Genomic DNA, 27,936 nt, shown 5'->3' on the forward strand with positions numbered 1-27,936 from the left:
CCCGGGCCCCACGCGGGCCCGGGTGCCCAGCGGCAGAGCCCCGACGCGCCCCCTCGGGCCAGAGCCTGCCGTTAGGTGATGGCACTGCTCGCCCAGACCCTGCGTCCGTGCCCGATACAGCCCTCCTGACCGCCCGTGGAGCCTAAAAAAAGAGGCTCCGGTCCCACACGGCCCATGCCCCTGAGCCCCCCTGCACGGGCGCAGGGAAGGACATGGACAAACTCCCGGAGGACGTAATTTTGAAAGGGGGTGGAGGCACAGGCAGGGGAAGCGACTTTCCCTGGGGTGACCCAGCAGGGCCAGGGCTTGCTCCAGCTCCCAGCGCCGAGCCCTGCAACAGGCCCAGCATCCCTGCAGGATCCATCCAGACGACCAGGGGGTTTGGATCCTGAAAGACACACAAGGCTCTCGCGTAACAAATCGCCAAATTCGGGAGTAGTTAAAACGCCTCTTTATTAATATACAAACCTAGCGATATTTAAGCCAACCAAAATATTAAATGAAATAAAGCACGATATAAATACAGCATACATAACAACATGGCCTCAGTGGAGAGCAGCAAACTCACCCTGACTTGTGCGCGTGGGAACAACTGTCCATGTCCTCCATCACGGGGTCTAGCGATCAGAGCAGCTTTGTCTCTCCTAAACCCCTTTGAATCCAAAACCGGCGGAGGTGAGACCACTGCTCCTCTCAACGGCAGACCACCCGGCGCAAGGTTTTACAGTTTAACGTTTCTACAACCCCAGATCTCAAAGGGATTAAAAAGCATCCCCGCGCTGCTAGAGATGATCTGTTGGCGTCCGCTTGCCGAGACCCTGCGAGGGGAGATGGAGGCGGCTGTAGTGGACGGGGAACCGGGCTACCGAAGTTGCTCCTTGCTCTGTCCCACCTCAGCTACATCCATTGCACAACATTCACAAGCATAAGGCACTAGAAAAATGCTTTCACGGGTTCAAACTTCAGTTGTTCTTAAAATTTCGGCAGTAGCACACTGCAGAAGTCCTCCCAGCCCTTGAAAATCTGGTCTCGGGAGATCGATAAAAGCATGAAGGGGCTTTGGACAAGTAAATTGGTGCACCTGATAACCAGAAGCAACGGTGGAGAAGGGACGTACTGGTGCAGTTCACAAGACGGCAGTCTCTGCTCGGGAGACCTGCACCGGGTACCTGTCCAAGAAGCGGGGAGCCCTTCTCCTACAGAGCTCGGGTCTCCTGTAAAACCGGCGACGGCGAGAGCCCTCAGGCGTGCACAGCTGGGAACAGAGCAGAAAGTGGCAGAAAGCAAGCACGTTGTCTAAGGAGCAGCAGCAAGGAGTTGATCTGGGCCAAAAAGGATTTTCCCCAACTTTTCCCGAAGGTGCAGGAAACATCACCATCAGCCAGCTGCCGGGCAGGCGGTCTGGAAACAACTGCACTCACAGCGCGGGCATGCTCCTTTCCCCCAGGCGCGGCTTGGGTCGCTTCTCTGGCAGAAGCACCTTATCGAGCAGGGACGTGCCCTGTCGCAAGCCTGACCGCGAGGCGCAGGAGAACCCGTCAACAACTTCAGGGACACTAATGTGCCTCCAGCTATACTGGAAGAAAGGCGTAAGTGAAACCTGTCCCGCTACAGGAAAAGTAGGGAAAATTATTTGTAGTGTGGAAGAAATCTCAGCGGTGCCACGGCGAAAGGCGACAGCGCAGGACTTTTCTCCGTACACAGAGAATGGATCATGCCCTAGTTGGGATGGCTGACGACTCCCACGTACCCGCTCTGCTTGTAGCGGGTGTCAAGCACCCGTGTGGGAAGACTGGCTGTTACCAGCATTGACAAATCAATAAAAATTAATGTGAACACCTTTCTCCGGTGCCTCTTTCATTATAATTTACCACTCGTCTTCATGGAGACACCTTTTTCTGAACAGGCGATATCTCTGAACAAAGCAAATCAGAGTAGCGTGCCATACCTGCAAAGCAGCGCTTTGTTTTGCGCTGCAACTCAGAAGCCAGCCTGACATCAGGAATCCAGCAGAGCTTTGAGACAAACGGGAGATGAGAAGTCTCAGAGCCATCTCAACAAACATTACGGGCAGCAGCAGATCCCCTCCGCTTCTCCTGACTCCCGCCTGCGAATGTCAGCTGGTACAGCAGGGAAGAGTTCAAGCAGAGAATTTAGTTTCCTTTAACGCAACAGGACACTCACAGAGCACTCTACATCAGCCCAGGCTTCTTTCTTTAAAGAAAGGATAAAACCCGTCACAGCATGAGTGATATACCGAAAAAATCCATTTCTGGGGGAAAAAAAAAAAAGAGGGAAGGTGTCAGCACAGACAGCCGTACGGGCACAGGGGCTCCCAGCTCATTTAGTTTAGTTCGACACAAATTCCAGCCTCAGCTGGAATTGCACACTGCAACAGCGGCTTCCACCATCCCCAGCGCTTGCTCAAAACCATCTGCCGACGTTTGTGTCTGCTCTGTGCACTCAGCACACAGCTCTCCAGGAAGAAAATCAAATGGCAGGCACAAGCAGTGCCCAAACACCTCCCCTAAAGCTTTAAGGCATTCACAAATATTTGAAGTTTTTCCTCCCTCAAATGCAAAGGCTGCTCTTGCCGAGGGCTGTAAGCACGCTACAATCATAATGCTGAAGGAAATTTTAAAGTGCCAAGAAAATTTTCAGATGCTTTTTGGAGACAGCTTGAAGTCACCTGATGACGTTAACCCCTCCTTCCCCAAGTCCTGTTCCCTGACTGAATGGGGTTTTTTCAATAAAAATCCAAACAATCAGTTAAGGAAAAGGCAGTTTAGAACAGAAAAGCATCCCGAAACGGGCGGAAATTAACCTGACCAAGTATTACAATAAAATCATTTGGGAAGACAAATCTGAAGGTTGTGAACGTTTTGCTGGACGTTATCAGCAGCTAAGTGTTCTGTTTGAAATAAGAATGACTTCTGCCCTTGCAAACAACTTCCCCCCCCCCCCCCCGACATGGAAACGACCTTGTTTTTACAGATTTCTTCCCCCAAATGTAACCACTTTGGTTAAAGCGTGCTGGAAGGACGAGGTTAGCCCCAGCAGGCTGATGTCAGTGCTGTACCTTTACAGTTAGACACCACTTGCAAGAATGTGCCAGAGAGAGACAAGTGTTTCGAGCAATCTGGTGTGCGCACTCCCCACCCCTTCCGTGCGGCACGGTTTCCTTCATCGGAACAAGAAATGGTAGAGGGAAACGTATGTCGGAAAATGAGTGCCACCGCTCCTCTCGCTTCCTCGATAACGCGGTCCCGATTCTGTCCAGAGCCATCGCGATCACTCGGCGCGTGTCCAGCACTAAGGCTGCAGAGGAAGATGCTCCCTGAGCTGGGAATCAGGGCTGATCATCTCTCCAAGGCTGGGCTTAAGTGGTTGAGTAATTGGCAAAGGATCAAACCGCTATCACGCCTCTCCTTCCGCCTCAGCTCGGCTGCTCTGCCATCCCCTTGCCTGTTTTTATTTCGCCGTGCCTCGCTTTCTGATGGGCAAAAGGAACTCACGTGCTCAGCTGCCTGGGGAAGGAGATTGGGAAGTGTTAAGTGGAGCGGGAAAGCCCCGGCGCGGGGAGAGGGAGGGTTAAATGATGGAATATACGGCAGCCGCAAACCCGCCTGAGGCTTCAGATGTTGGTATCTGCACCAGCTAAAAGTCAAAGAGCTTAAATCAATGCAGAGAGACAGATCTAGAGCCAACCTGGCCCAGACGATGAAGCACTTGGTGGAACCAAGAAAGGAACCTTGCGCACGAGAGGTCCTACAGCAGCACAGGCTGGAGGTGTTGCAGGAAAAGCAACAAGATTGGCGGCAGCTTGAACGCAACAGCAGAAAGGAGGAATCCAGGCTTACACCAAGACTTGGAGATGCAGTGCAAGCTTCACGTAGCCTCCCCTCCTTGCCACAAAATAATAAGAAGAAATTGTCCAACGAGGCACATCAAATCTGGACACTGGAGTCAGCACAGAGAAAACAAGAAGAAACTAAGACTGGCAAACACAGATGTGAAAATCACTGTAACACACCCTCCTGAAACAGAAAACATCATTCCTGAATAGACCGCTTTAATTTTATCCTCAGATCATTAAATATGAACAATAAAGTCCCTCTTCTCTAATACCATTTTTACTCAAGCCCTTCAGTACTCACTCAAGGACTGACAAAACGTAAGTCCTTAGGAAAGGACGCAACAAGGATAAGACAACATCGATACCTCCGGAGAAATCATTTAACGGAAGAGGCTGCCACACAGGTTCCCCACACTACAGACGACCCTTGGGCAAGCAAGCCCTTCCCAGCGTCCAGGAACGCTGTACGTTTAGAGGGATTCACCACTGCCACGCCAGCAAACCCACTCAGGTGTTGACTTCTGGGGTAAGAACAAACAAGCCCACGCGTGCCAAGTGCACGCCACCCACACTGGCGCATCTCCCCACGGGCATCGCTGTCTTTAACATTTGTCACTGACGGGTAATAAGTTTATTCTAAAATGGGTTATGCTCAACCTATAATATTTTAGCCAAAAAGGCAAATTATTTTCTCATACTAAACTGCAGTTAGCTTCCCTTCAAGTGCTTCTCTTGCAAAGTTGCCTGCATGAACAAAATCTACAGGACCGTTCCCATTCTGGACAGCAAGACTCGGAGAACTGGCAACACCCTCGCAACTGCTACGCACGAGGTGCACAGGGCAGACCTGCTGCTCCTGCTTCAGCACAGAACGAGGCCGTTACCCCTTTCTCTGCAGAGGAGGGGGATGCTATTTTAGTATTTCCCATCCAAGGTTCATAGTCTTACCGTGCGGAATGAGAACAAACCGCCTTTCTCAGCAGAAAGCATTTTAAGGCAGTTTTAAGGATGAGAATCATGAGGTATAATTTTATAGTTCACATTATTTACCATCTTAGATGCTAAGACTGTGTCATAGCAGCTTCCAAGATCCAATTTCTAATTTTCTAATTTGGAATTGTACTAAAGGTGGTAACTCTTGAACTGATTTTGTTGTTCTTTTTTTAGGCACTCTACTTTTAGTCACCAGATAAAGGGATTAGAGTCTTACATCAACGTTTAATACCTCTGGAAGAAAACGTGACACTGGAAGGACCTTCCTCGGTCTCGGTATCTAGCACTATTTTAAAACATGCTATACAATTGTCTCCTTGATGGGTATTCAAGTTGGTGAAGGCAAACTATTCTTTTAACATTATAAGGTTAAAAATAGCTGCCAGAAATTAAATCGACTAAGCTTAAACAGCAGCTGAAGACTACAGGTTGGGATATGAAACGAGAATCAGAATTCATAGCAGGGAAAGCCAGAGGAGGCATTAATGAGCTGCAAGACTGATAATTATCAAACCACCTATTTCTACATCTCAAACAGCAAACACAACATTACAGAAAGTGTGGCTATATCTGTTGGCATGATAGAAAATTATTTTCGCTCTCCATTTTTGGTACTGAAAAGTCAATAGACCTAGACATAAAATAAACCTAAGCAGACATAATGACAAAAGTAGCTCATAAAACACAGTTTTATTGTCAGAACTGCTGTGGGAAGAGACACCCGTATCAAAAGTTGTCCGAGGAACTAACAGGCACCGATAAATTAGGGAAAAGAAAAAAGAATCACAAGGAGGAATATAATCTGGCTGCAACTTAAATGATACTTCAGGAAGGAGCGGTTGGTAGAGGACAGCATGCTGCTAACTTCCCAGTTTGGTCTTAACTCGTTCTAACGCTGCAGAGAACAAACTGAATGCTTCGAGCTAAAATCGTTCTTCAGGAGCTGCATTAAATACTTCAGCTTTCCTCAGTTGTATACTTTGTTCTCTCCTGAAGAAGCATCATGCCTCACCAGTGATGACAAACGGTCAATAAACTCTAATCGGAAGGGCTGCTCTAAGACACATCCTAAGTACCGCATAGAAAACTCTTTCTTTGGTTGAACGCCTGGATAAGAAAGGCACAGCAGCGTCCCCTAAAACCAACGGAGGGACCAAGGTCCTCCTCGGTACGCACATCCAGCACGGGAATAGTGGGATCACAGTATCCCTCTATGCAGGAAAGACATGCAAGAAGTGACTGGATTTTAAACTGCTATTAGATGCCTTATGAACCTTTCATTTAAGCAATTAATTTTAACTCACCAGGCAAAATTTCAATCCAGAGAGCAACCATAGGGAAATTTGGAAGAAATGACAGCCAAGTGGAACCTCCGCCTACAGCAGCCACGCAGAGTACTCTCGGCTGCAAGATCTCAAAAAGCTGTCCTACTGTGGTCACTACATTTCAGAGGCCGGGGAAGTTTTGCATGCCAATTCAAAAATAAGTTTGAAATCCTTAAAGAGCTCACCCACTACAAAGGAATTCACCATTCACAAAGGAGAGCACGCTCAAAGAAGTGACATCTACGTTCAACCTACTACACCCGCATGCTCAAATCCTTAATTCTCTTACACCCTTTCCCGACTCTCCACTCCTAGGTTTCACAGCTTCCGTATCACCCTGGACGGGGCAGCTTGCTCCGACGACCTGTTTTAAGGTGTAAAGGTTTTGGACTTTCACCTTTGCTGCCTTAGGGACATCCGACCCCTTTTGCATGCCGAGAACATCTGGATCATGAACTGGCAGACCACAGACTCAACTGAAGGCATGACCTGAAGCAACTAACACAGCAGAAAGCAAACTTAAAACAAGAACCGGGGAAGTTTTTGAGCTCATATTTACACCACTGATGCTCGCCATTTAACTGGAAAAGAAAGTGCCCAAAAAAGGTTCTAGATCAGAGAGGAAGTGTTCGCCATGGCTGACAGGGCAGACATCAGTGCCAGGTTGTGTTTCAACTTCAGACAGAAAGCTGCTGGAGCAGAAAGACCACGACGAGTATGCGAGTGGCAGAGGCAGGGAAAACGTTTAACAGATCTTTTTCATGTAAATAAAGAGAATCTTTGCTTTTGATTGTGCTCACAATGGGAAGAGGAAAAAGAAGAAGATGTAAATGCGCGCAGTACAGTTCAGCATCCCCCCACTTCTCTACCATTTACCATCAGTGTTTGAATCGGCGCATTTTGACACTTGAAGAAGGGGTGAATCCCAGCTGCGCTACCTGAAGCATCTGTATGAGGAGCGTGACGGCAAAGAGCTTTGCTGAAGGAAAGCGATTCGTAATCCCACTGCCACACTCCCTGCACTCCTTCTATTCGATCCCTTCAGCTGAGGTACTACCAAGGCAGAGAAGTAAGAAGTGCAACAGATTTGAGGAGAAAAACAGAAGACAACTTCTCGAGTCTGACAGGAGCTGCTGAGATGCTTTCTCACCACCAGAAGAAAACCCAGTGGTGTTTCTTGCAATACTGCCAGCATCACAGGTGAGACAAATGCTGGGTCTCTTCCTCTACTTTCAAAATAACCACGGGCAGCTAAAAAAAAAAGATGATGAGCCCTCCTCTCCTGCTGCTCAAGTTCCCTAAACCAACACAAGTTTTACGTGAAACTTGTGTTCACTGCATGAGCCTCGCCAGACGAGCTCGACTGAGTCACATAAACAAAGGAAAGTGAAAGAAAATCCCCAGAGAGATTGTATACCGTGTAGCTGAAACAGAAGCAGCATTTCAACGCTGCTATTAACATTAAACACTAACATCTGTCCTTGTTAGAAATCAGTATTTTTGCTAAAAAAAACCAAAACCAAATGCCATTCCTTTACAGAAGTGAAACACACATGTTGATCTTCAATTATATTTATAGCAGGCCATTTAGTTTCAGTGACCCCACGCAAAAAATCCAATCCCAAGAACAACAACAAACTTACCAGCGCTTAACTGCCATCTCAATGATCTGATGATTAAACCTACTTGACTCCCTGTTAGGGAAAAAAAATGGTGGACAAAGGGGGGCAGTGACAGGCTGGACTATACCAAAACCTGTCTCTTGGCCGCTGCTCACACAACGCTATGTCTCGTGCCAGTGAGGTAGCTGATCGTTCTATTGCTGTGTGCGTCGACGCACCGACCCCTCTACAACGTGATATGCGGAGAGCAGGGTGAAGTCACAGCGTTCGTCTGAACTACAGGCAGCAAATACCTGCTGTCCCGTGCCTTACGCTGGAGAGGAGAGAGGAAGGGTGTAGTCCTCAGGGGTTCACCCGAACCCTTCCCATCGCCGTAAGGCTACGGCCTCTGGCGGGGTTCACTCCTACACAGGCTTCCCATGGACTTCCTGACGTATGCTCAGCACTGTGCTTCATCCACTGGGGCACGGGGGAGCCTGGCAAGCAAAGGGTTGAAGGAGGGAGACAGACAGGGTTGAGAAAGGTTGAAAATTAAAGTTTTAAAATATACAAAATGTAACACACTGGAAAAAGTTTAAAAGTTGCAAGACAAGAAAGGAAAAGAAAGAAATATATGGGGCGAGGAGAAAGGACTGGAAGGTGGTGGGAGAAGACTCCAACTTGGGAAAAGGAGCGGGTCAGGTCTAGTCAGCACTACTCCCTCTGGTAGCCACTCAGTTCCACCTCATCCTTGCGGCGACGGTGCGTGAAGAGGGAGCTGAAGGGGTAGAGCTTGGCTTTGGCCTGGAAGCGCTGCCCAGCAATGTCGATCTCATACTCGCCCTGGTTGATGAAGTCAGTTGTCACCACCAGCTCTTCTCCTGTCTTCTCGTCGAAGTGCTGCACGAAGCCGAGGCAGACGTGGCGCTCCAGAGTGTAGCTGTAGGCACTGCTGGTGGTCTTGCCCACGTACCGGCCGTTGCGGAAAATGGGCTCCCCCCACCAGGGCCAGAGGTCCATATCCGTGTCATGGTCCTCAAGAATGAACATGGTAAAGCGCTTGTACACACCGTTCTGCTTCTGTTCCAACAGTGCTTCCTGGCCAACAAACTGCATTCCCTGTGGAGAAAAGGAAGCATCAGCCGATGAAAGGAACAGGAACTCAGCAGCTGCTGAGTTTCAGCAGACAAGCTTACTGACACAAGGTGAATTTGCGCGTGGAACTCATGCCCTGTCAAGACAGGCTGCTTCTACAGGCAAGAAGCCCAGCTCAGACAGAAGCTTTCCTGTCATGTTTGTTGTTCCAGATGTTAAAAGACACAAAAATATTTGCGAAGTGGGCCTTTAAAAAATTCATTCTAATTTTCACTGTAGTGAAAACATGTCACCATTCTAGTTTTTGCCATCTTTCTGGTTCCAGAGGTCTACCATGTTTTATAAACCAGGGGGAAACTGTAACAACATACGAAATTTGTGTCCCTAATCACTACACTCCCTTCTCTGAATTATTTGATACAAGCATTTGTTGTGGCTTGTGCAAAGATGCGAGAAAGAAGGCAACAACCAATGACAGAGATGGCACCTGCCACCACAACAAGCAGGATACAACTCTAGGCTGTTCTATGTTTTCATAAAAATAGAGAACTCCCCTGTTTTAGTAAAAATAGAGAACACCTGTTCTTGGCGCCTATCCTCATATTTAACTTCATTAAACGCCACTTGGTGCACAGGCTGGCTTTTGCTTCATCAGACTGGGAAAACAGCTGGGAGAAACATGAACTCTGAGCATCTGAAAGGTATGCAGCACCCGCACTATACTGAGCATTGCACGCGTGAGCAACACAGGGCGCTACACAGATCACTGGGAACGCTGCCCAGAAAGGAGGAAGGCAGAATATTTTTGATATTTCTAGCACCTTTATGAAGTACAAGAATAGTTCATAGTTACGCACTGCACACAGCTCCATCAAAAAAACGGTCTATCTACCCACTTGGATGGCAGTCTTTTCGGTTCAGTACCGCTCTCTCCCACCCATCCCTGCCGCAATAGCAGACCCCACTGCAGGAGGTGATTTCAGTTTTCCACTGTACCTTTTCCAGCTTGACCTGGAACTCGCGTCCACACTCCATAGGAGTGGTAAAGGCATCCAGATCCTGGCCCCAGAATGCAAAGAACTTCTCAATGCGCAGGCTGCGGAGCGCGTAATAACCGGCGTTCCGAATCCCGTACTTCTGGCCCATGTTCATCACCTCATTGTACACATGAAGGGCGTACTGCAAAGGAAGGGTGAAACACAGAGCTGCAGACGAACACCAGGAGAGAGCAACAGCATCTGACACACCACTGTGGATGTTACTGTGCCCGGCCTCCGAAGCACAAGAGGTCTGCCCGACTGGAATGCTATACAAAGCAGGGAAACTCCCCCTGGTGCCTGCAGACAGCTTTCCCATGGCACAGACCAGAAGACATTTCATTACCCTGAGTCAACTTGGAAAGTGTTTCTGATTATGCATGCAAGCAACTCTTCTAATTAGCTAAGGCTACAGTGTACTCTTACCTCTATGGGGATATAAAGCATGAATCCAGGTTCTCCTGTGTGAGTGATACTCATCACACGGATGCCATTAGCATAGCCCACGCTCATCTCCTGCAGAATCAGAGGGGGTGAAATCATCCAAACTGGAACACAGCACAGAGATCCAGAAGGAGCACAATGCATAATGCAAACCACACTGGCCCGCTCTCTCCCCCTCCTCGCTGCAGTTCACCACCAGCACACACTTGCGAAGAATTTAAATTTAAAAATTCAAATAGTGATACCACATTATCCAGACTTCTTAATCACTTCATGACACTTGGCAATAAGCCCTGGTACTAGGTCAGGAAAGGCTTGTATTCTAGATACAAGACAGAAGTTGAATGGCAGCTATCTGCTCAGCCTTTTAATGTGACAGGAGACAATGACTCCCGAGTCACCGATCCCAGCTGCCCCTCTGACTGACAGCTTCATAATTGATTATATGAAATATGCCAAGATACCAAATGGCACCAAGCCTACAGTGAGTGGAATATTGAAAACAAATGCGTATTCACCTATATATCTAGCAAGCAGAACCCAAAGAGAAATATTTAAAGTGAGCCTAGTGAGTACATTACCAACATAGCTCAGTAACTGCAGTAAATCTAGATGTAAATCTAAATTCCCCTCTAACTACCCAAAACATAATTCTTCCCTCCCTTCCACACATGCTTCAAAAAACCTGGCAGAGTGAGGAGGAAGGAAGCAGAGTCACTCACCTTGCAAAAGAGAGAGGGAAAGTGTTCTGGAGTTATCGGGGCATATGACAACTCTGACAAGACATCCACAGCGCGAGGGCCGATGAGATTGAGAGCTACGGAGGGGAAGATACCAGTATTAGGATGAGACTGGAGAGGTCTTGCCCAGCGTCTAACTTGCATATACGCATGCCGCAATTTCTAAAGTCTTAGTGTTTATTGAACTAACAGGTACATTTACATTTAAGAATGGAGGAAAGAGTCATTCAACTCTCTCTCCTGACAGTCCACAGGAAAGGAAAGCCGTCTCCCAGCTCGTGGCTTGCTAGAAGGAAGTTTCTGAATTGCTGTTTTCATCCAACCGTTTGGAAAGGAGACCCAGCCACCACTCTACACACCTTAGACAATTAAGTGGCATGCAGCACAAGACACCATTTGTGATTTCAGGCTGTATAAGGAGGTCTGCTTTCAGTGAGTTCTTACCCGTGTACTTCCAGGTCACGTCTTCCATGGTCAGGGTGCTGTCATTGGGCAAGCGGTTCTTCAGCCAGGCCCAGCAATGGACTTGTTGGTCAGTAGGGGAAATCATGAAGAAGCTGGAACAAGACAAATTGAAACCAAGAAACAATGAATGGACAGCCACAAGATGATTCAGTTCATTCTTTGTCCACGAACTACTGGAGCCATTCAGCAGCTTCCGAGCTAACAGGAGACCAAAACAAGCCGGTTTGCAAAAACCGCAGCTAAAGTCCCTGGATCACTGCCATCACATCTGTCATGACAAGAAGCCCCAGCCTTCCAGCGTTAGCAGTGGTCTGGTGACAAGAAGTGACTAGAAGGGGAACACAGGCAGTTCTACAGAAAGTTCACAGGGTATCTCAAAAATCACAATCATTTTGCAGAAGGTATTCGCAGCTCTTCACCACCAGTGATTCTGTCTACTCTGACAGTCAGAAGAGTGCTTGGTTCACACAGTAATTTCTTGTTTCAGCAGAAGTCTTTTCACACACAATGGTGGTTATTATTAACAGTTTCCAAAAACAGAACTCCACTTGATATGTGAAAACGAGCTACTTGTTGTGTAAGTCTCTTTCATACAAACTGCGAGTTAAAGTACATTATTGACAGAGATAACATCTGCAGGAATGACCAGGCAAGGAGGCAAACTACTGGTTTCACACAGAGAAGGACAATACTTTTAAGCAATACATGAATGCAGATAGAAGAGGAAGAGAAAGAAAAGCTGTTTCTAATTGAAAGAGCAGCAAGGACGAATGCTTTCACACCAAAACAATGAAAACATGCATAGAAAACGGTCCAGAGAAAGAAAACCAACACTCAGCTGGGACATGCCCATGAAAAAGTTTTTAAAAATGAGAAGCGTTTTTTTTATTAAATGCCAAAGAGAGCCCAAACTGTCGAGTCTAAGGATGAGATCCTGTGATCATGTCAGTTTGCACCAGAGAGCACAAAAATGAACCACGAGAGACTGCAGAGCTGGGAATGAGAGTAACCATACTACAATGCAAGTTGAAATAATCAAAAAGGAGTATTTTCACCACGGAATTCCAATGAGGAGATTGGCCAGGAGCCAACGAGGAACCGTTTGGTTTGCACTTCAAATGATTACCTAAATTAATAAACTCTAATGACTGCTGAAAACAATTTGTCTTTCCGTTGAGAAACTAAACGTCTGAAGGCCTAACATTTTGCAGAAATCTATGTTCATCTGTAGTCCCAGAAAGAGGAGTATTTTCCCCAATACGCGTAAACTGAGGAGCTCCCTCTCATTTGGGTTACTGAATTAGGAATGTAAGTGGAGAATTACAACTTTTCTTTTTTCTTTTCAGTGGTGAAAAAAGTTTATGATCTCCATTATGAGGTTCTTAAAGGCTCTAACACCCGAAGGGTGGCGGATAAAGATGCTGCCTGCATACCTACCTGCGTTTGCTCAATCGTGCTATGCTGCAGTCATTCTCATAACCTCCTTTCTCATTAAGCATGCCTGTATGCACAACATGCCCAACTGGCACATCCAGGTCATTTGAGAAGAGATACTGCAGATTCTCCAGGGCCTGGTCTCCTGTGGACTACAGGAATTGAAAGAGGGAGGAAGTCAGGTAAGCCGTCTGAGCCATACAAATCCAGTGGGGCAGTTTAAGATCGCATCAGCGTCCTGGCCCAAATTCTTTCGATTCGTAATGATAGTGACACTAATGTCTCGAGCGCAATAGGGTACAAGGGTGACATACTGCCGGAGGTCAAATTCTATTTATAGACCAAGCTGGTATTTCTGTAAACTGGGCCTTCGACAGACAAAAAGCAATCTATGCTAAATATTGTGGTACAACACAACCTGAATTTGGTCACGCAGCTTGACTTCCTCTATCTATCCTCGATAGGACACACAGAACTCTGCAAAAGCAGTCGATAATGAACTAAAGGCCACCTTTACCAGGCTGATGCTTTGTCGCTTCCCAGGTACTTACGCTTATTTCGAACTTGGTAAAAGACGACATGTCAATGACACAAACCGCTTCCTTACAGCACTTGACTTCGGAACCCACAATATCAAACCAGTCTGGTTTGTAAAAGGTTTTGCTCTGATCCAAATCCAACAGATCTAATGTAAAGAAGAATCAAAGGGACAATTCATAAACTGGATGAACTAAGACCTTACGCAGACCAACAGGGATGCACTAGGCAGAGGAAAATATGATCTCACCTTTCCCAGGTGGGACAAAATACTTGACTCGCTCAAATCCGTGCTTCTCCATCCACCTAGCTCCCTGTGCATCCAGACGGTCGTACAATGGTGAAGTACGCAGCTGCCTGCCAGTCTGGAAGTCCCAACGGGGAACTTTCAGATCACACATGAGGGCTGTAACGGTCACAAAGACCCGTTATTAGGCAAAGTGATTATCTTTATCTAAAATTTTCTTCCAGATTATCAATAAACATACTTACTAATATCTGAACCATTAATGAAATTCCCTCAGAACAGTTCTGACCTTCCTCTTCTGTTTTTGAAAACTGACAAACCTCTTTTGATCCGTTTATAGCTATTCAAAATCAGAGTAACAATTGGCACAGAACGCTTATATTTATAGATACTTATGGTCTCATGACAATACTGCCAAGATAACAAAAACTCTCTATTTTTCATTAAGTCATGTTGACTGGCATTAATTATACATGATTCTTCCCTGACAGCGCACTGTATCAGACGCTTATCATTTTGACAATACGAATGCTGGGGTAGGCAGCCCACAGCTACAAGGATCATCTAATTTATCTTCTTAAATATTGGCAGTTCAGCCTTTTCTAATTATTGAAGCTTTTCCAAATGGCTCCTATACCTTTTCACCCAATACAGAATATTCTTATTTAGAAAACAAGTTACCCTAATAAATGTTTAGCATCCTCCCTGGTTACCAGTGAGGATTAATAACTCAAGGATGCTTGAATACTTCTTTATAAATGTTAAGTTTCTGCATAGGTCATAAACTGCTTAAAATTGAAGATGAGCCAAATATTTCTTACTGAATACTTCTATTGGCTTTGCCTCACAGCTAACGATTTAATGATTTTATTGGCATTATCCGGTATTGGTACTCCCGAAAGAGCGGGTAGAGGGGAAAAATAGATTAGAATGGGAATGTAAGATGGCAGAAATTGAATATAGCACTTATCTTGTAAAAACTAGAGTGATTCTGTAGCTATCAGAATCGAGATTTGTATTGGAAAGCAACTGCAGAACAATGCCAAGAGTATAAAGTGATTTTTCTGGGAGGAAGGTCAAAGCATAAGGTTTTTATTTCCTGGATATAGCAGGGCTAAGAGGTTTACCCAACTTCTCTGCTTTCACCCAAACACATGTTTTTAGTTTAGACTTGGTATTCAAATAATCGTTCATGTTTTGCAGCTTGTGGAGCACTTCGTACTTCTATTTGAAACTTGAAAAGAAGTTGTCCACATTATCTCAGGACAGATAATCAAACAATAGGAGGAAACCAAGTATGGCTTTAGACAGGAGCAATGACATCTCAAATCTATTCTGCAAGGTATTTATCGCAAACTTTGACAGAATCTGTCTACGCAGACTTCCTGAATGATGCAAGATAACTGGATCACATACTTGTAAGTTGGAAGTGACAGTATTTCCACACTGTAATGATGTGCAAAGAACAACAGTGTTTGAGAGAGCGCAATATTCCCAGTTAAGACCTTGGTATTGTTCTATTAGGCTGGAGTCCTACAAAGATACGCCCAAGTTTCCCCATACCAGAGGCAAAGCACAGAAACAGGAGAGAGCACGGTACCAACAGCATTTCTTTAAGAAAAGTTAGTAAGAACACCGCTAATACAAAATACCCCATCCTTTCCTTTCTCCTGGGAAGAGACCGTATTGCCACAAAGGAGGCCAGGAAGAAGGAAAATGGTTCTCAGAGTGATGACAGAGGAGACACAGTGCAGCAAAGAGGAAAATCTTGGACACCTTGGCCAGCACTGAATGCAGAGGCCTCACTTACGCATTACTTCCATCACACGGTGACGGAGGAAAGTGCGACTGCTCTGAAGGGTACCAAAACGTTTCAAATCCAGAGGCCAGACGTTTTCTGACGGATACCCATTTACCATCCACTCTGCCAGGTACCTGATGGAAGAAGTAAAGAAAGACTGAGATATCAGCCAATGTCTTACAGGAAGGAGTCTAGCTTTGAAGTCAGAAGCAAGGCAACTTGGACATGAGAATTTCTTGCAGTAAGGAGAGAGAAGACAACTAACATGGTATTCTAAATACTAGGAGAATCTGCGAAGTTTCCCTTTATAAAACCCATCCGCCAGACTTCCAAATTATTAATTTCCCATTAGGATGAAACATACAGGGCAGCAGAAAGTTAAGGACACGCGATAAATGAAGCCAGAGCCTGGACAGGTAGCCCGGCTGACACTATGTCAAGTCCTCAGGCTATGCTACAAAAGGAGGTGCGGAGTACGGTGTTGGAGTTAGGAGGCTGACTGCTTTGTCATTTTTCAGTACCTGGTGTAGGCTCAGCCACAAACCATCAGTGACAGCATTCATTTCAGCACGAGGTGCCAGCCAAGTTATGTTTAGCTACACTTCTAGCAGTGAAGGAGGAAGGCATGCTCCAGAGCTAAAGGACAAAGGCAGCTCAGACCAAAGCAGAGGATCTGTTTGGATCTGTTCACAGTCAGTAAACAGAAAAACAAAGGGGTTTGAGACTGATCATTAAAAGTTACATTAGCAAGCTAAGCTGCTTATCCTGAGGCTGTAGCAACAAACGGACAGATAGTACTTTTACCTTCAGAAATTATTTTGCTTCTTAGAGAACCTCACTGCAGAGATTCTCTATATTTTATATGACAAAGAAAAAAAACATGAGTTGCTTCCCTGGTGAGTTAAATTATTAGACAATGGACAGAAACTAGCGGAGACAAATGCAGATACTAACACCTGCCATGAAAAATGAGCAGCTTGTTAAGAAGGCTGTACTGCAGAAGGGATGCTGGGTTGCCAAAACCAAATGGCAATCAGAGGGAGTGATGATCATTCTGCAAGCAACTTTCCTGCTGGGATCACACTTATATGCCTGTCAAAGTATTTGCATTAACACAGAAACTGGATTTTACTGGGAAATGATTCCATCCCTAGCTCACTGGCAGAGGACAGTCTTTAACAGTACTGGCAGCACTGGCATCACATATGCGGTGCTTCATCTGCATCAGACTCACTTTGCTTCCAAAGAAATTAACTGCTGCGTCAACTTGAATGATCCAAGGACTTAAATCAAATAATAAATTAAAGGGGATCATGGACTACAGAAGATGAGGGAATATATGCTTTGCTAAGCTTTTATCTCTTCCTGGTAGATTAAAAAAAAAATCAGACCAGTTAGCTCTGAGGAAGCTTACTTGATCTCCAGCAGGCTGCTGATCACCAAGGTGTGATGCCCGAGGAGAGGTGTGCAGGATAGGAGGAGAGTCGAACACAGATTTGGAACACACACGGGAGAACATAATCAGAACATGGCAACCGCTCCTCTCCCTCACTCAAGTTGGAAACGAAAGAGAAGTCTTTTGTCAGAGAGGAGGTGACAAATACTGACCAGAACATTCTACACAGAAGGATCACCTGAGCAGTCTCTTTTCTTGGTTAAAACCTTACTTACACACATAACAGTGATAAACCACTTACTTGCCTGCTCCCCCACCATATGAGATACCAGCTGAGTTCATGCCAGCCAGAACGAAGTAGCCCCGCACGGTGGGCGACTCTCCCATGATGCACCGCATATCTGGTGTGAAGGACTCTGGGCAATTCACTAACTGCATGATCTGCAGAGCCTCCAGATCCGGCATCCTGCGCAGAAGGGCACTCAGAAGTGGCTCTAGGACCCAAGACAAACAAAAAAAGACAAAAAGTCACAGCCTTCAGTCTCGACGCATTGCACCTTCAAACTGGACAGCACGACAGAGGCATGCTGTTATCAACAGATGGAAACTGCTTCCGTATTTTGATACGGTCGCAGGATAAACCGTTTACCTGCTGGAATCAAACTACTCGAAATGGATCACACGGTATACCATAAAAGCAGCCATACCGATCCAGACCAAGAGCCCAGTATTGTTTTCAACAGTGCAAGAGCATGTTTGGTTTTGTTAGGGAAAACAACAGGAACAGACACCAAATAGAAACCTAGCGAGGAATAAGAACAGGCAAATCTATATGACGCTTGTCCCACGCGCTCTGCCAGCCTCCACTTACCATCATCAGCTCAGAGGATTTCCTAAAAACCTGGTATGTTTTCCCTATTTAGTAACCCCTAAATCGATCTCTCTTCTAAGTACTTGACCAGTCTTCCCCAAACTCATGAAAACATCCTACAGACGCTGACAAGGAGTTCCACGTATTTAGTATCTGTTGTATGAGGAATCACCTCCTTTTGTTTTGAAATTCTCACTCAATTAACTTTTTTTGATGCCTCCCAGTTGGCATAATAGAAGAGACGGTGAACAGGAGATCCCCATCTATCCTGCCCATCTCATTCAAGATTTCATAGACCTCTGTTTCTTTCCCTTCTGTCATCTCTTTTTCCCAGCCCGCTCAGTCATTCCTCGCTTGGAAACTGTTCCAAGCTTTGATCAGCCTCTTGCTGCTCTTTCACCAGGCCTTCTCCAGTCATACCACACCCTCTGGAGACAGGGAGCCTAGAACAACAACTAGTATCTGGCAAACCAAGGATTTAGTCTTGCATAATGATTGTGTTTTCTGCTCCTTTCCTAATAATTCCTAACTTGTCTTTTGCTGTGACTGCTACTGAGCTGATGTCTTCACAGAACTAATACAACCCCAAGGTCAGTTCAAAGCCCATCATTTTGTACGGTGAAAATAAGACCATCCCTCCATGCACCCCCACACACTTGCGTCACTTCACATTTATCCTCACTGAACTTCTTGCCACTTCATTGCCCAGTCATGCTGGAAAGGTCCTTCGGCAATTCTTCAGTCTGACATTTGAGAGCGTTAATGAAGGGATTAGCTATCTACTTTGTTTTTCTTGTCCAGAAGTTACCTCTGCGTAGTACTCCAGATAAAAGCCCTCAAGATTCAGCACTAATAACACTCCTCCACTTTACACACAAGCAGTAAAATAATCAGATTTCACACTACCTAAGAAGCTACAAACAGAAACAGTCTTTCTGACCTGCTCTTTTTCTTCCCTCTCTCATGCATTAGAATTCCAGAGTGAGAGCCTGTAGTTACAGACTTTTTTTTATTGATAAAAAGAGAGATCAGTGTTAGATTTGTTCTCAAATCCAGCCCAACATTTAAGCAACTGTACAGGCTATTTTAAAATCAAAAGGTGTTCCAACGAAAGAGATCAAAGCAGTAAGGCAAGAGCTCAAACCACAGGAACTGCAGGCCTAGAAAAGGATCAAACATTGGCTGAGTAAGCTCTGACTCCGCTCAGCTGTCCGGTATGTTTGAACTGATAAAAGGGTAATGCTGGAACACAGCATGCAGTTGCTTCCAAAACCTGGGCAATTTGTGGGCACCAACAAGCAGTGCCTTTTCATTTCAGCAGTACGCAGAAAATCAAAAAAGAAGTGGGTGCAGAGCTCGAGCAACTCCTTAGTGAAGCTAATATCTTCAAGCAAGTCTGTAGGCATCTCTAGATCTAAAAACGTTTAACATATGCCAGCACAAAACTGCACCCCACCCTGGCTCCACCCCCTGGAACTTAAAGTTTTATGGTATCAATACGGTATCCCACAGAAATGAAAGTAAAATGAATCAATTTAATCTGGGGAACAGCTGGAAGAACATACTATCACTGCAGAAAGAAATCAGTGAAAATCCATCTGTGCCTAGTCGCACACAGAGGCATGCGCATTCACAAGGGATGCAAAGAGCTCTGACACAAGGGAAAACTGGATCCCTGAAAAAAAGGCAAATTTGAAGACAAGAGGGCACACACAAACTTATCAGGCATAAAAGAGGGGGGAAAAAAAGGGACTCATAAACCATGCTATGTTCCTTCCTACAGAAAGAGCCCTCCACGTAAAAGTACATACAGAATATAAAAATAGAATCAAATAAAACAGGAAGAGAAAGACAGAACATTTGGAATATAATAAACCACCACTGTCAATGGCGGGATGAAGCCTGGGAAGCAACAATATCAAATGCTGTCCACAAAGCAACCGCCACCGAAGGAAATGCACTTGGCAGTCACTGCTGAAGGGAGCTGCAGAAACAAAATACCACGGCTACACGGCACGGCAGGTCAACAGTGTTGATCTACGGCGTCACAAGAGGAGCAGCATGTGGCACTGACAGTCAAAAATCAAATGAAATGGAAGAACAGCGTTGGAAAGTTTATGTAGTACCTCGCTGCACTAGAGGACATTAATATATGCTGAGGGTTAGCCGGTGTTTTTAAACACTACACAGGCACCAATGTAGTCCTTGGTAAAGGGGTTTTACGCAAATTACCGACAAATGAAGGGATGAATGAATTTGAGAGAACGTTCATCTTTCCCACACCTTTCAGGTAAAGGCAGACACATGCTAGCTGGTCAACAACAGCCTGCGTTGTTGCTAACTCTGCCTTCTGCTGAAGCCATGTGTTTCATTGCTGTGGGAATCTTTCCTCCCTAACATACCAAAATGATCCCAGTCTTCTTGAAGGTTCTGAATCTCCAGCTGGTTCCGTCCCTCCGTGAAGAGAGGTTTGGGGTTTTTCTCAAAGCCTCCCGAGAGGATGCCACCTTGCCAGTTGCGTATGTAGATCCTGCCATCTGGGTCTACAATAGCTGCGGAGGAAAGAAAAGAGGTGGGAAGGGAATTGAGAGAAGGGACAGCTATCTCAGGCTGCTGCTCCACAAACACCAACGACAGGGTCTGGTGAGAGGCTGGGCCAAGCTAGCGGCCCCCTGGCATGAGAAGGGATGGTCTCCATCCCCCAGCCCCACACTTTCGCACCATTTTGGTTCTCACGTGACACCTTAGTGAGCCAGTTTAGATTACTAAACCAGCACTAACTCCTGTCACAACCATGCACGTTAACTTTTGGGCAGCACAGTAAACTGAATTGAACCTGAAGAGCACCCAAGCCAGGACAGTGTTACCAGGAGTGGGAGGACACAAGAGGGAGTCAGATCCCTTGTGGCACCGATAAGCTATTATACTGGCTTAGTTCCACTGGAACTGCACCCAAGACCAGACCTTCCACCAAGAGATGTCTTGCCCTCCCCCTCTTTCTCTTCCTATATTAAGAACAGTTAATTTTAATGGGGATGCATCACTGATCCAGTCTGCTGCAGGCCACCAGCACAAAGAAGCTGGGCAGCACTGGGGTGAGGACAAGCAGTCAGGTCTGGATTGCTTCTTACAGTGGTAGTGCCAACTTGAAGCATTTATGATACTCCACCTGACATGTTCCATAGCAATCTTTCCCATGTACAGAACAGCTGTGAATATATATAGATGTAAAACTCAATCAAGTAAAAGTGAAGCACTCGGGGACTCTGGGCAGAGCTGGATTCCCTGGGGAGTATATACATTACTCACTAGAGGCAGAAACTCTCGCTAAAGACTGAGAGTAAATAAGCAAAGCTTTCCACTTCCCAACCACAGTTTTCAAACACAAGGGCTTTTCTTTAAGAGATCCAAAAGCCAGAACATGGGGGAGGAGCAATTACCTCAAGTGCTTTGGTTGCCCCTACAGCTCATAGACATGTAAATGCCATTGTAAAGCCTTAGCTTCAGTTGGAGGAAAGGAATAGATGGGCCATTTGGGGACAGCAGCCTGCAAGGAAAACATAGTGCCAAGGCTAGCACCCTCTCCAGCCCACAAACGCAACAATCCAAGTCTCAGACACACCTACTAGTCAAGCGAGAATCAAGGTCATTCTCCTGCTAAGATGACCGACTCTGAAAATCAATTTCTGCAGCGAAAGCTTTCCCAAAAGTAAGGAAAGAGATTCTACCACTGAAAGAGGATATTCAGAGCAATTCAGCTAGAACGTACTTCACAATCCCAAAGGAGCTGAGAATTGATAGCCCTTAGCTGGCCTTTATGTCATAAACTATGCGTCACCTTGCAAAGGCAGATATAATTCACCAAGAAAAGTGAGGTAGAGCGGAAGAATCCTTACTTGGTAAGTTGCTTGCCAGAGGTTCCTTCAAAGGATGTGTCAGGAGGTAGAAGTGTTCACAGGCATGGAGTGGGATATTGACTGGTTCCTCCCCAGAGTGGCCCAACTCATAGGCCCACTGCAATAAAAAAGTGCATGTTAGAATGCAAAAGAAGAAAACTAACTCTGACAAAAAAAAGGCAGGACAAAAGCAGAGGTCCCCTCTGTGGGTTTCCTTTCATAAAAGGCCAAATAAGATTTGGTTTAGCCCCTAAATCTTAAACAGACACACATTTTTTCTCTTTGCTTAGCATTTGAAGTGTTTAGGACAAAGACACTTTTTCTCTTGCTCACATAGGATCTAGAAAAGTGGGGCCCTGATTCGAGACTAAGAAGTATCAACTTACAATACAAAAGCAAAATAAGATCTGTACGCCAAAGCCAACACTATGCTCAGGCTCTAGAAGCAGAATAGTCAGGATTTAGGTGCCTAGGCTGCCAAGACCCCATACTAACAAGACAGCCAGCTGCAAGCTGAGAAACAGCAATTGTCAGACGTATTTTCAGACTGGAGAAGACATGACACTAAGAAAAACAACAAAAAAAGGAACTTTCAGCGTGTGTGTGAGAGAGGGAGAGAGAAGGATAGAGAGAGACTTAACTGTCTCACTAAGAGCCAAAGCAAAACTCTTCCTGTCAGAAGGGTGCACCCCCCAGGACAGAGACCACGGGCAGAGCTGTACCAACAGCCTGCAGGGTGCCCCTCAGCAGGTTAACATCCAGTCTTTGCTGCCAAGCAAACAGCAAGCGCTGCTTTCTTCCTTCACACCCCTGCTGGTGTAAGAAGCTGAATAACATGACTTTGATCTACTCCAGTAAACCAAGCCGAAGCACAAACCGTAAAAAAGAAAAAAAAAAAAGGAAAACAAAAAAAAAACCCTGAGGAAAAAGCACGTGTTCTTAACCAAAAGAAAAAGGAAAGACAAATTTTGATAATTCAACCTGGCCAGCACAGTTGACGAAGTACTGGCATTGAATCTGTCCTCTGTCGGTCTCGACTCCAGTCACACGACCCTTCTGGACCGAGACATGACTGACACTCGTCCGTTCATGAATCTGGACACCTGAAGAGGACATAAGAAAGCCAGTATACCACAAGCCTTCTTTCTGATGTGTCAGGCTGCTAACATTAAACCCTTAACCGCAACCTAAATGCTTATTTTCTCTTTAAGACAAAATTTCTATTCTTGACCCAGTAATTCTGAAGTGAAACCCTGTTATTTGTAAAACGTCACGCACACAATTTATACGTAATTTAAAGGCTGAGGCCGTGATGAGTTACAGTACTTTTTCCCATGTGAGAATCTGGGTGATAAATATAGCCTACTATCAACAACATGAAAAAAAGCATCTCAGCTACGGATTTCTTTCCATTACAATTCCTTTATGCAACAGTCTGTAGTTTCAGATGGCAAGACTGGTTCTTTTATGGGAAATCAGTCATTTTGTGAAAAAAATCAATTAACAGTATGCAAAAAAAGCCAGACTAAAAGAACCGAAGAGAGGTATCTTCCCAAGAAGCTTCTTCGAATCTGATGGACTTTCATCCTTAATGAGCTTCTGTTATCACATCTAACCTTTCTCCCACTTTTAGACCACTCCGAATTTGCCCAAGTGCTGGGCAAACAGCCTTTATTACTACACTTCCAAACCCATTTCCAAAGCACATGTGCCCAGTGAAATATTCCACAAGGACTCAGCCACACCTTTTCATTTGCAGGCAATTAAAACTCTTTTGATGTGTAATTTTGAGTCAGGTCCTACGAAGGATTGTTTTTATGATAAAAGAGTGTGTGCTTATTCAGAGAAATATATAACGAGTAAGGACAACAAACTGGTGCTTGATCTAGCACAGCAGATCTGTAAAGATTCAGTATGTTAAAAAAAATTCAGCCTGTTTTTTGAGGAAAAAAAAGATTTTAAAGAATCTGAATGTTATAGAAAAAACCAAGTTTTGGTCTTCAGTGCTCAGTTAGAATACTGAAAGAGATGCAGAGCGTAATTTTCTTTTATACTAACTAGTTTTAGATAACTACCATGCAGGAGAGCACTCTATAGATAAAAAAACCTCATACCATTCCGTGAGGCAGCGGTTGCCAGAGCCAGACTCACATTGGCAGATGACACCAGTGCATCTTCTGGCACGTACATGGCCCCCACAAGGTCATGGATGTTGATCAGTGGGTGGAGCTGTGCCACTTGCTTTGGGGTGATAATTTCACAAGGTATCCCCATTACACTGCCACAGAACATAAGAAAAATGCCGTCATCAGTCTTGCAGGAGAGCCGGTGCAAACTTAAGATCAGTTACGTTTCCTCTTATACGTACTTCAGTGATGAAGCAATGCGTTTCAGGGAGATTAGTCGATCCTGAGTCTGAGCCAGTGAAATAGAGCCTGTCTTCACGTACCCTGTGACAATGACCAAAGTCAAGTCAGATTCGGACAGGATCTTGAATTCCTTTCAATCTCAGACCCACTGCTTTAATATAATGGCAGACCCGTTGCTTCCACGACTCAGGACCCTGGAAATCCCAGATCCCCAAATAACTTTACCCACTTATCAGCTAGTAACTAAAAAGTGCATTAGCCAGCTTTTCAAAAAAGCAATTTAATTTTGACTTGTGTTCTAAATCTTTCTACTACGTTTACTCATGTTTATAAAAAAAATTAAACTTCACACATGGTACCTATTAAGAAAGAGAGGTTACTGGCAAAAAGGTGATGTAATAACTACTCAGAAGAATAAAACCTCAACAACTAAATGCATTTTGTGACTCCACCACCTGCAATAGATTAATACTATAACCTTAATTACAGGCACAGTTATTAACCTCTGTTGAGCCTGACATATACCACAAGTCCTTGTCAGCAGAAAACTTTCAGTGACCAAGTTCTTCCTATCAGGTACATGCCTGAGCATTTTGGAGGGAGAGGGAGAATTTCAACACAATGTTTTCTTCTTATTTCCAGGGTGAGACTGGAGTAAGATATCTTGCTTTGCCTATGCTTTAGTGCTTCTGTTAATCTTTTTCTCTTTTTGAGAAGTGAATCGGTGCAGAAAATGGGCCAGCTGCTCTGGTCACTGCAAGATACTTTTTAGCATCCTTGTGAAAATTCACCTACGTTTGCCCAAGTTACAGACAGCATAAAAAAACGATCACAGTTTGCAGGTAGTCTGCCTTCGGTTTGCCCATCCGATACCCTTCTTCCCACTCTTCTGGTTACATTAGTAACATCCCTTTGCATCTGATTCGGTCCACATGTATCGTTTTTGAGCAGGAACCACCAACCCTTAAGACACTGTAAAATTACATTCATGTTTCAGTGTAAATACTTCGACTCCGTTTCCCACAGATTACTCAATGATTACACTTTTAGTACCTGTTTTCACTCCCGTCTCTTGTTCCAGCTGCTGGTAGAGCTTGTTTGAATAGTCTGCCATCTTCAGCTCTACGGACACGTGCCTGGCTGTGCTCACGATGCCAGCACAGAAGCGAGTGGTACCAGCGGCCAATCTGCAGGAGAAGTTGCAGAGAAGGCCTCATGCGGCGGAGAGGCAAGCGCCCCCCGTCAGGCTGCTCCAGCGGCTCTGCTGACAGCACGAACCAGACAGCAACCTCTCCCCCAAACATATCAGACCAAAAGCTCTAAGTTGGACGATGCGGGGATAACGCAACCTCTAGAACGCTTTTCCTTTAGCTCACTTTTGAAAAAGCACCGTATTCCGAAACCACTTCTCTTTAACTAGTCCTAAACACTGAAATTTTTCAAAGAAAGCAATTGAAAAAAAAAATCACCTTAGGCTCAAGTCGACCTGCCTACCTGATTCTTTCTTTCTCCAAAGCAGGATTTCCCTCAAATGAAAATTAACTTGGATCTCAGTCTTGCCTCTTTGCAGTTTACAGTAAGAACAAGTCCCTCTTACTGTGCAGCAACTGCCGTAGATGGGTACACATATTTCTTGTCCCTTTTTATACTGCCCTTAAACCACTGTCCATCTAACTATTTGGCGAAGGGCTGCTGTAGAGCTAGAAACCCACTGAAAACTCCCTGCAGCATAGACAGGTGAAGACAAGACAATCAGATTTAAGCATCTCTCTCGCAACCCTGCTTCAACAATACTTCCAAGTCATCTTTCCTGCTGCGAAAGCAATCCTGCATTTTTCCACTTGCCTATGCAAGCCTTCGACAAGACTGCTTTTGGCCTAGCGCGCCCATGTTCTCTCAGAAATTCAACTGAAGAATCAGTTGAGTAAGGTATTCTTTTTGCTACATCCCTACCCAGTCACAACCGAAACAGCTGACGCACGGTCTCACCACGCTGTGCTCCGCATAAGACGTTTCTGCTAATGCAATGTTGTTCTTTTTCCTTGAGCGCACGCACAGACTGAGCTTGTACAGCGTCTAACTCAATGAAGATCGGTAACGGGGTATTCATACCCCACTCCAGGCTAGTAACGGTTACGTTTCCAGACAAATGAAGCCTAGCAGCTGATTTCACTCGAAAGGACACCGCTCACAAGGTCTCAGATGAGACTACCCGATCTCCTCCCTTTGCAGCTATAAAGAACATGATACTGCCTGCTTCCCAGCCATGCAAAGTCAAGGAGTCACAGCTAATTATTCTTGAAGGCAGCATCGCGTGGGAAGCTCTAAGCTAGACGGTAAATATTCTCAGTCCAGCACTTTATTCAGAGTCTTAGAAGCTGCTGCAATAAACACCTCTTCAAACCCCCAAAGCCCTAGCACTGTCTCATGCCGGAGGTCCCCAAACCGCTTAATGCAAACACCACGAATCCACCTCCGAAATGGAAATCTAAAGAAGAGGTGGGGGCCGCGCAGTCAGCTTTCAACAGGACCTACGTACTCTGCAACAGACTGCAGATCCAACTCACCGAGACTTGTATTCAGCCAAACTGTCGCGGCCTTAGCCTTTTAACAGGCACTAAATCCTGCAACAGACAAAACTAGACAACCCGAGCCTTTAACCAGCTTACAGGGCGATGCTCTAGTGATGTCTGCTTATAACCTCCGCAGCTCCTGCAATCTCTTTTGAGCTTTGCTAGTGGTGTAATACTTCACATACGTACCACATCCTACTTCTAGAGATGGTCAACAGATGATTTACACAGATTTTTAGCTCTCTTAAAATGGCCCATCTTTGCCAGCTGCATTGTCTTTTACACGATTACCTGTGACTACGCCAGAGCAGACGGCTAACTCCCGAAGGAACTGTGGTCCACGGAAAACCCACGCCAGGGCAGAGTTCTCCTGACGGGAACTGCAGCCCGTGGAGGACCCAACACTGGAGCCCGGTACCGATCATACCCCCACCGTTCACCCCCTGCGTTTCTTGGGCGGGGGGTAGAAGACCCCGGAGCGCAGGAGTAAAGTTGAGCATGGGAAAGGAAAGGTGGTGTTTTAACATTTGGGTTTTGTTTCTCACTACCTGAATCTATTTTAACTGGCATGAAATAAAAGTAATTCTTTAATTATGTTAATTAATTCTCCCTAAGGCAGGTCTGTTTTGCCCACGGCAGTAATTGGTAAGCAATCTCCGTGTCTTTATCTTGATCCGCGAGCTTTCTCAGCCTACTTTCTCCCCGCCTCGCTGAGGATGGGAAGCGAGTGGCCGTGTGGGAGTTTGGCCCTTAACCAAGGCTAACCCACCACAATCACACAAGGGATACCCTTCACCTGGCAGGTCTGCCCTGTGCTCGGGAAGAAGTAGTGAGCGTCGTCACTAATGTTCAGCATGAGCTTACTCCGTGGGTCCAAGTCCAGGTGAAGAGGTAGGAATAACACATTAGGGCAGATGCTGCTACGCACGGAAGTCCTGTTTCTTTAGGTTTGTTACCAGAGATCCTTACCTGCCCTGCTCAAGTAAGACTATATCCTTCCAACCCATCTTGGAAAGGTGATACGCCACGGAAGTGCCCATGATTCCACCACCACAGATGACAACCTGCGCCTGTGCTGGCAAGGAAACCGGGTGAGGTTCTGCTGTACTTGAGGTACTTCGCCGGGAGCAGGTCATTCTTCTCCATTTTGGGTTAGCCGCCCGCCACCGGACATCCGACAGCAATCGGAGGAACATCCCGGCAGCTATTTGTCAGTTTTCTTAAAGCACCACCTAGACGTGTTCAGACGTTAATTC

General features: G+C 45.6%; 1 protein-coding gene across 1 annotated transcript; it reads right to left on the reverse strand.

Annotated features, from left to right (window-relative positions):
* Positions 1–437: 437 nt before the first annotated feature.
* Positions 438–27,936, reverse strand: PDPR (pyruvate dehydrogenase phosphatase regulatory subunit). The gene is made up of 17 exons (XM_009325359.1): positions 27,650–27,936; positions 25,161–25,294; positions 24,107–24,188; positions 23,853–24,016; positions 22,720–22,841; positions 21,739–21,856; positions 20,245–20,394; positions 17,273–17,465; positions 15,585–15,709; positions 13,778–13,933; positions 13,542–13,675; positions 12,994–13,142; positions 11,536–11,648; positions 11,074–11,168; positions 10,334–10,423; positions 9,867–10,049; positions 438–8,894 (listed from the first exon to the last, which is right to left on the reverse strand). The coding sequence occupies exons 1-17, from the start codon at positions 27,874–27,876 to the stop codon at positions 8,490–8,492; spliced, it is 2,640 nt and encodes an 879-aa protein (XP_009323634.1). The 5' UTR covers positions 27,877–27,936; the 3' UTR covers positions 438–8,489.

This window comes from Pygoscelis adeliae, unplaced genomic scaffold, assembly GCF_000699105.1.
Source record: "Pygoscelis adeliae isolate BGI_AS28 unplaced genomic scaffold, ASM69910v1 Scaffold326, whole genome shotgun sequence".
In the NCBI taxonomy this organism is placed as follows: Eukaryota; Metazoa; Chordata; class Aves; order Sphenisciformes; family Spheniscidae; genus Pygoscelis; species Pygoscelis adeliae.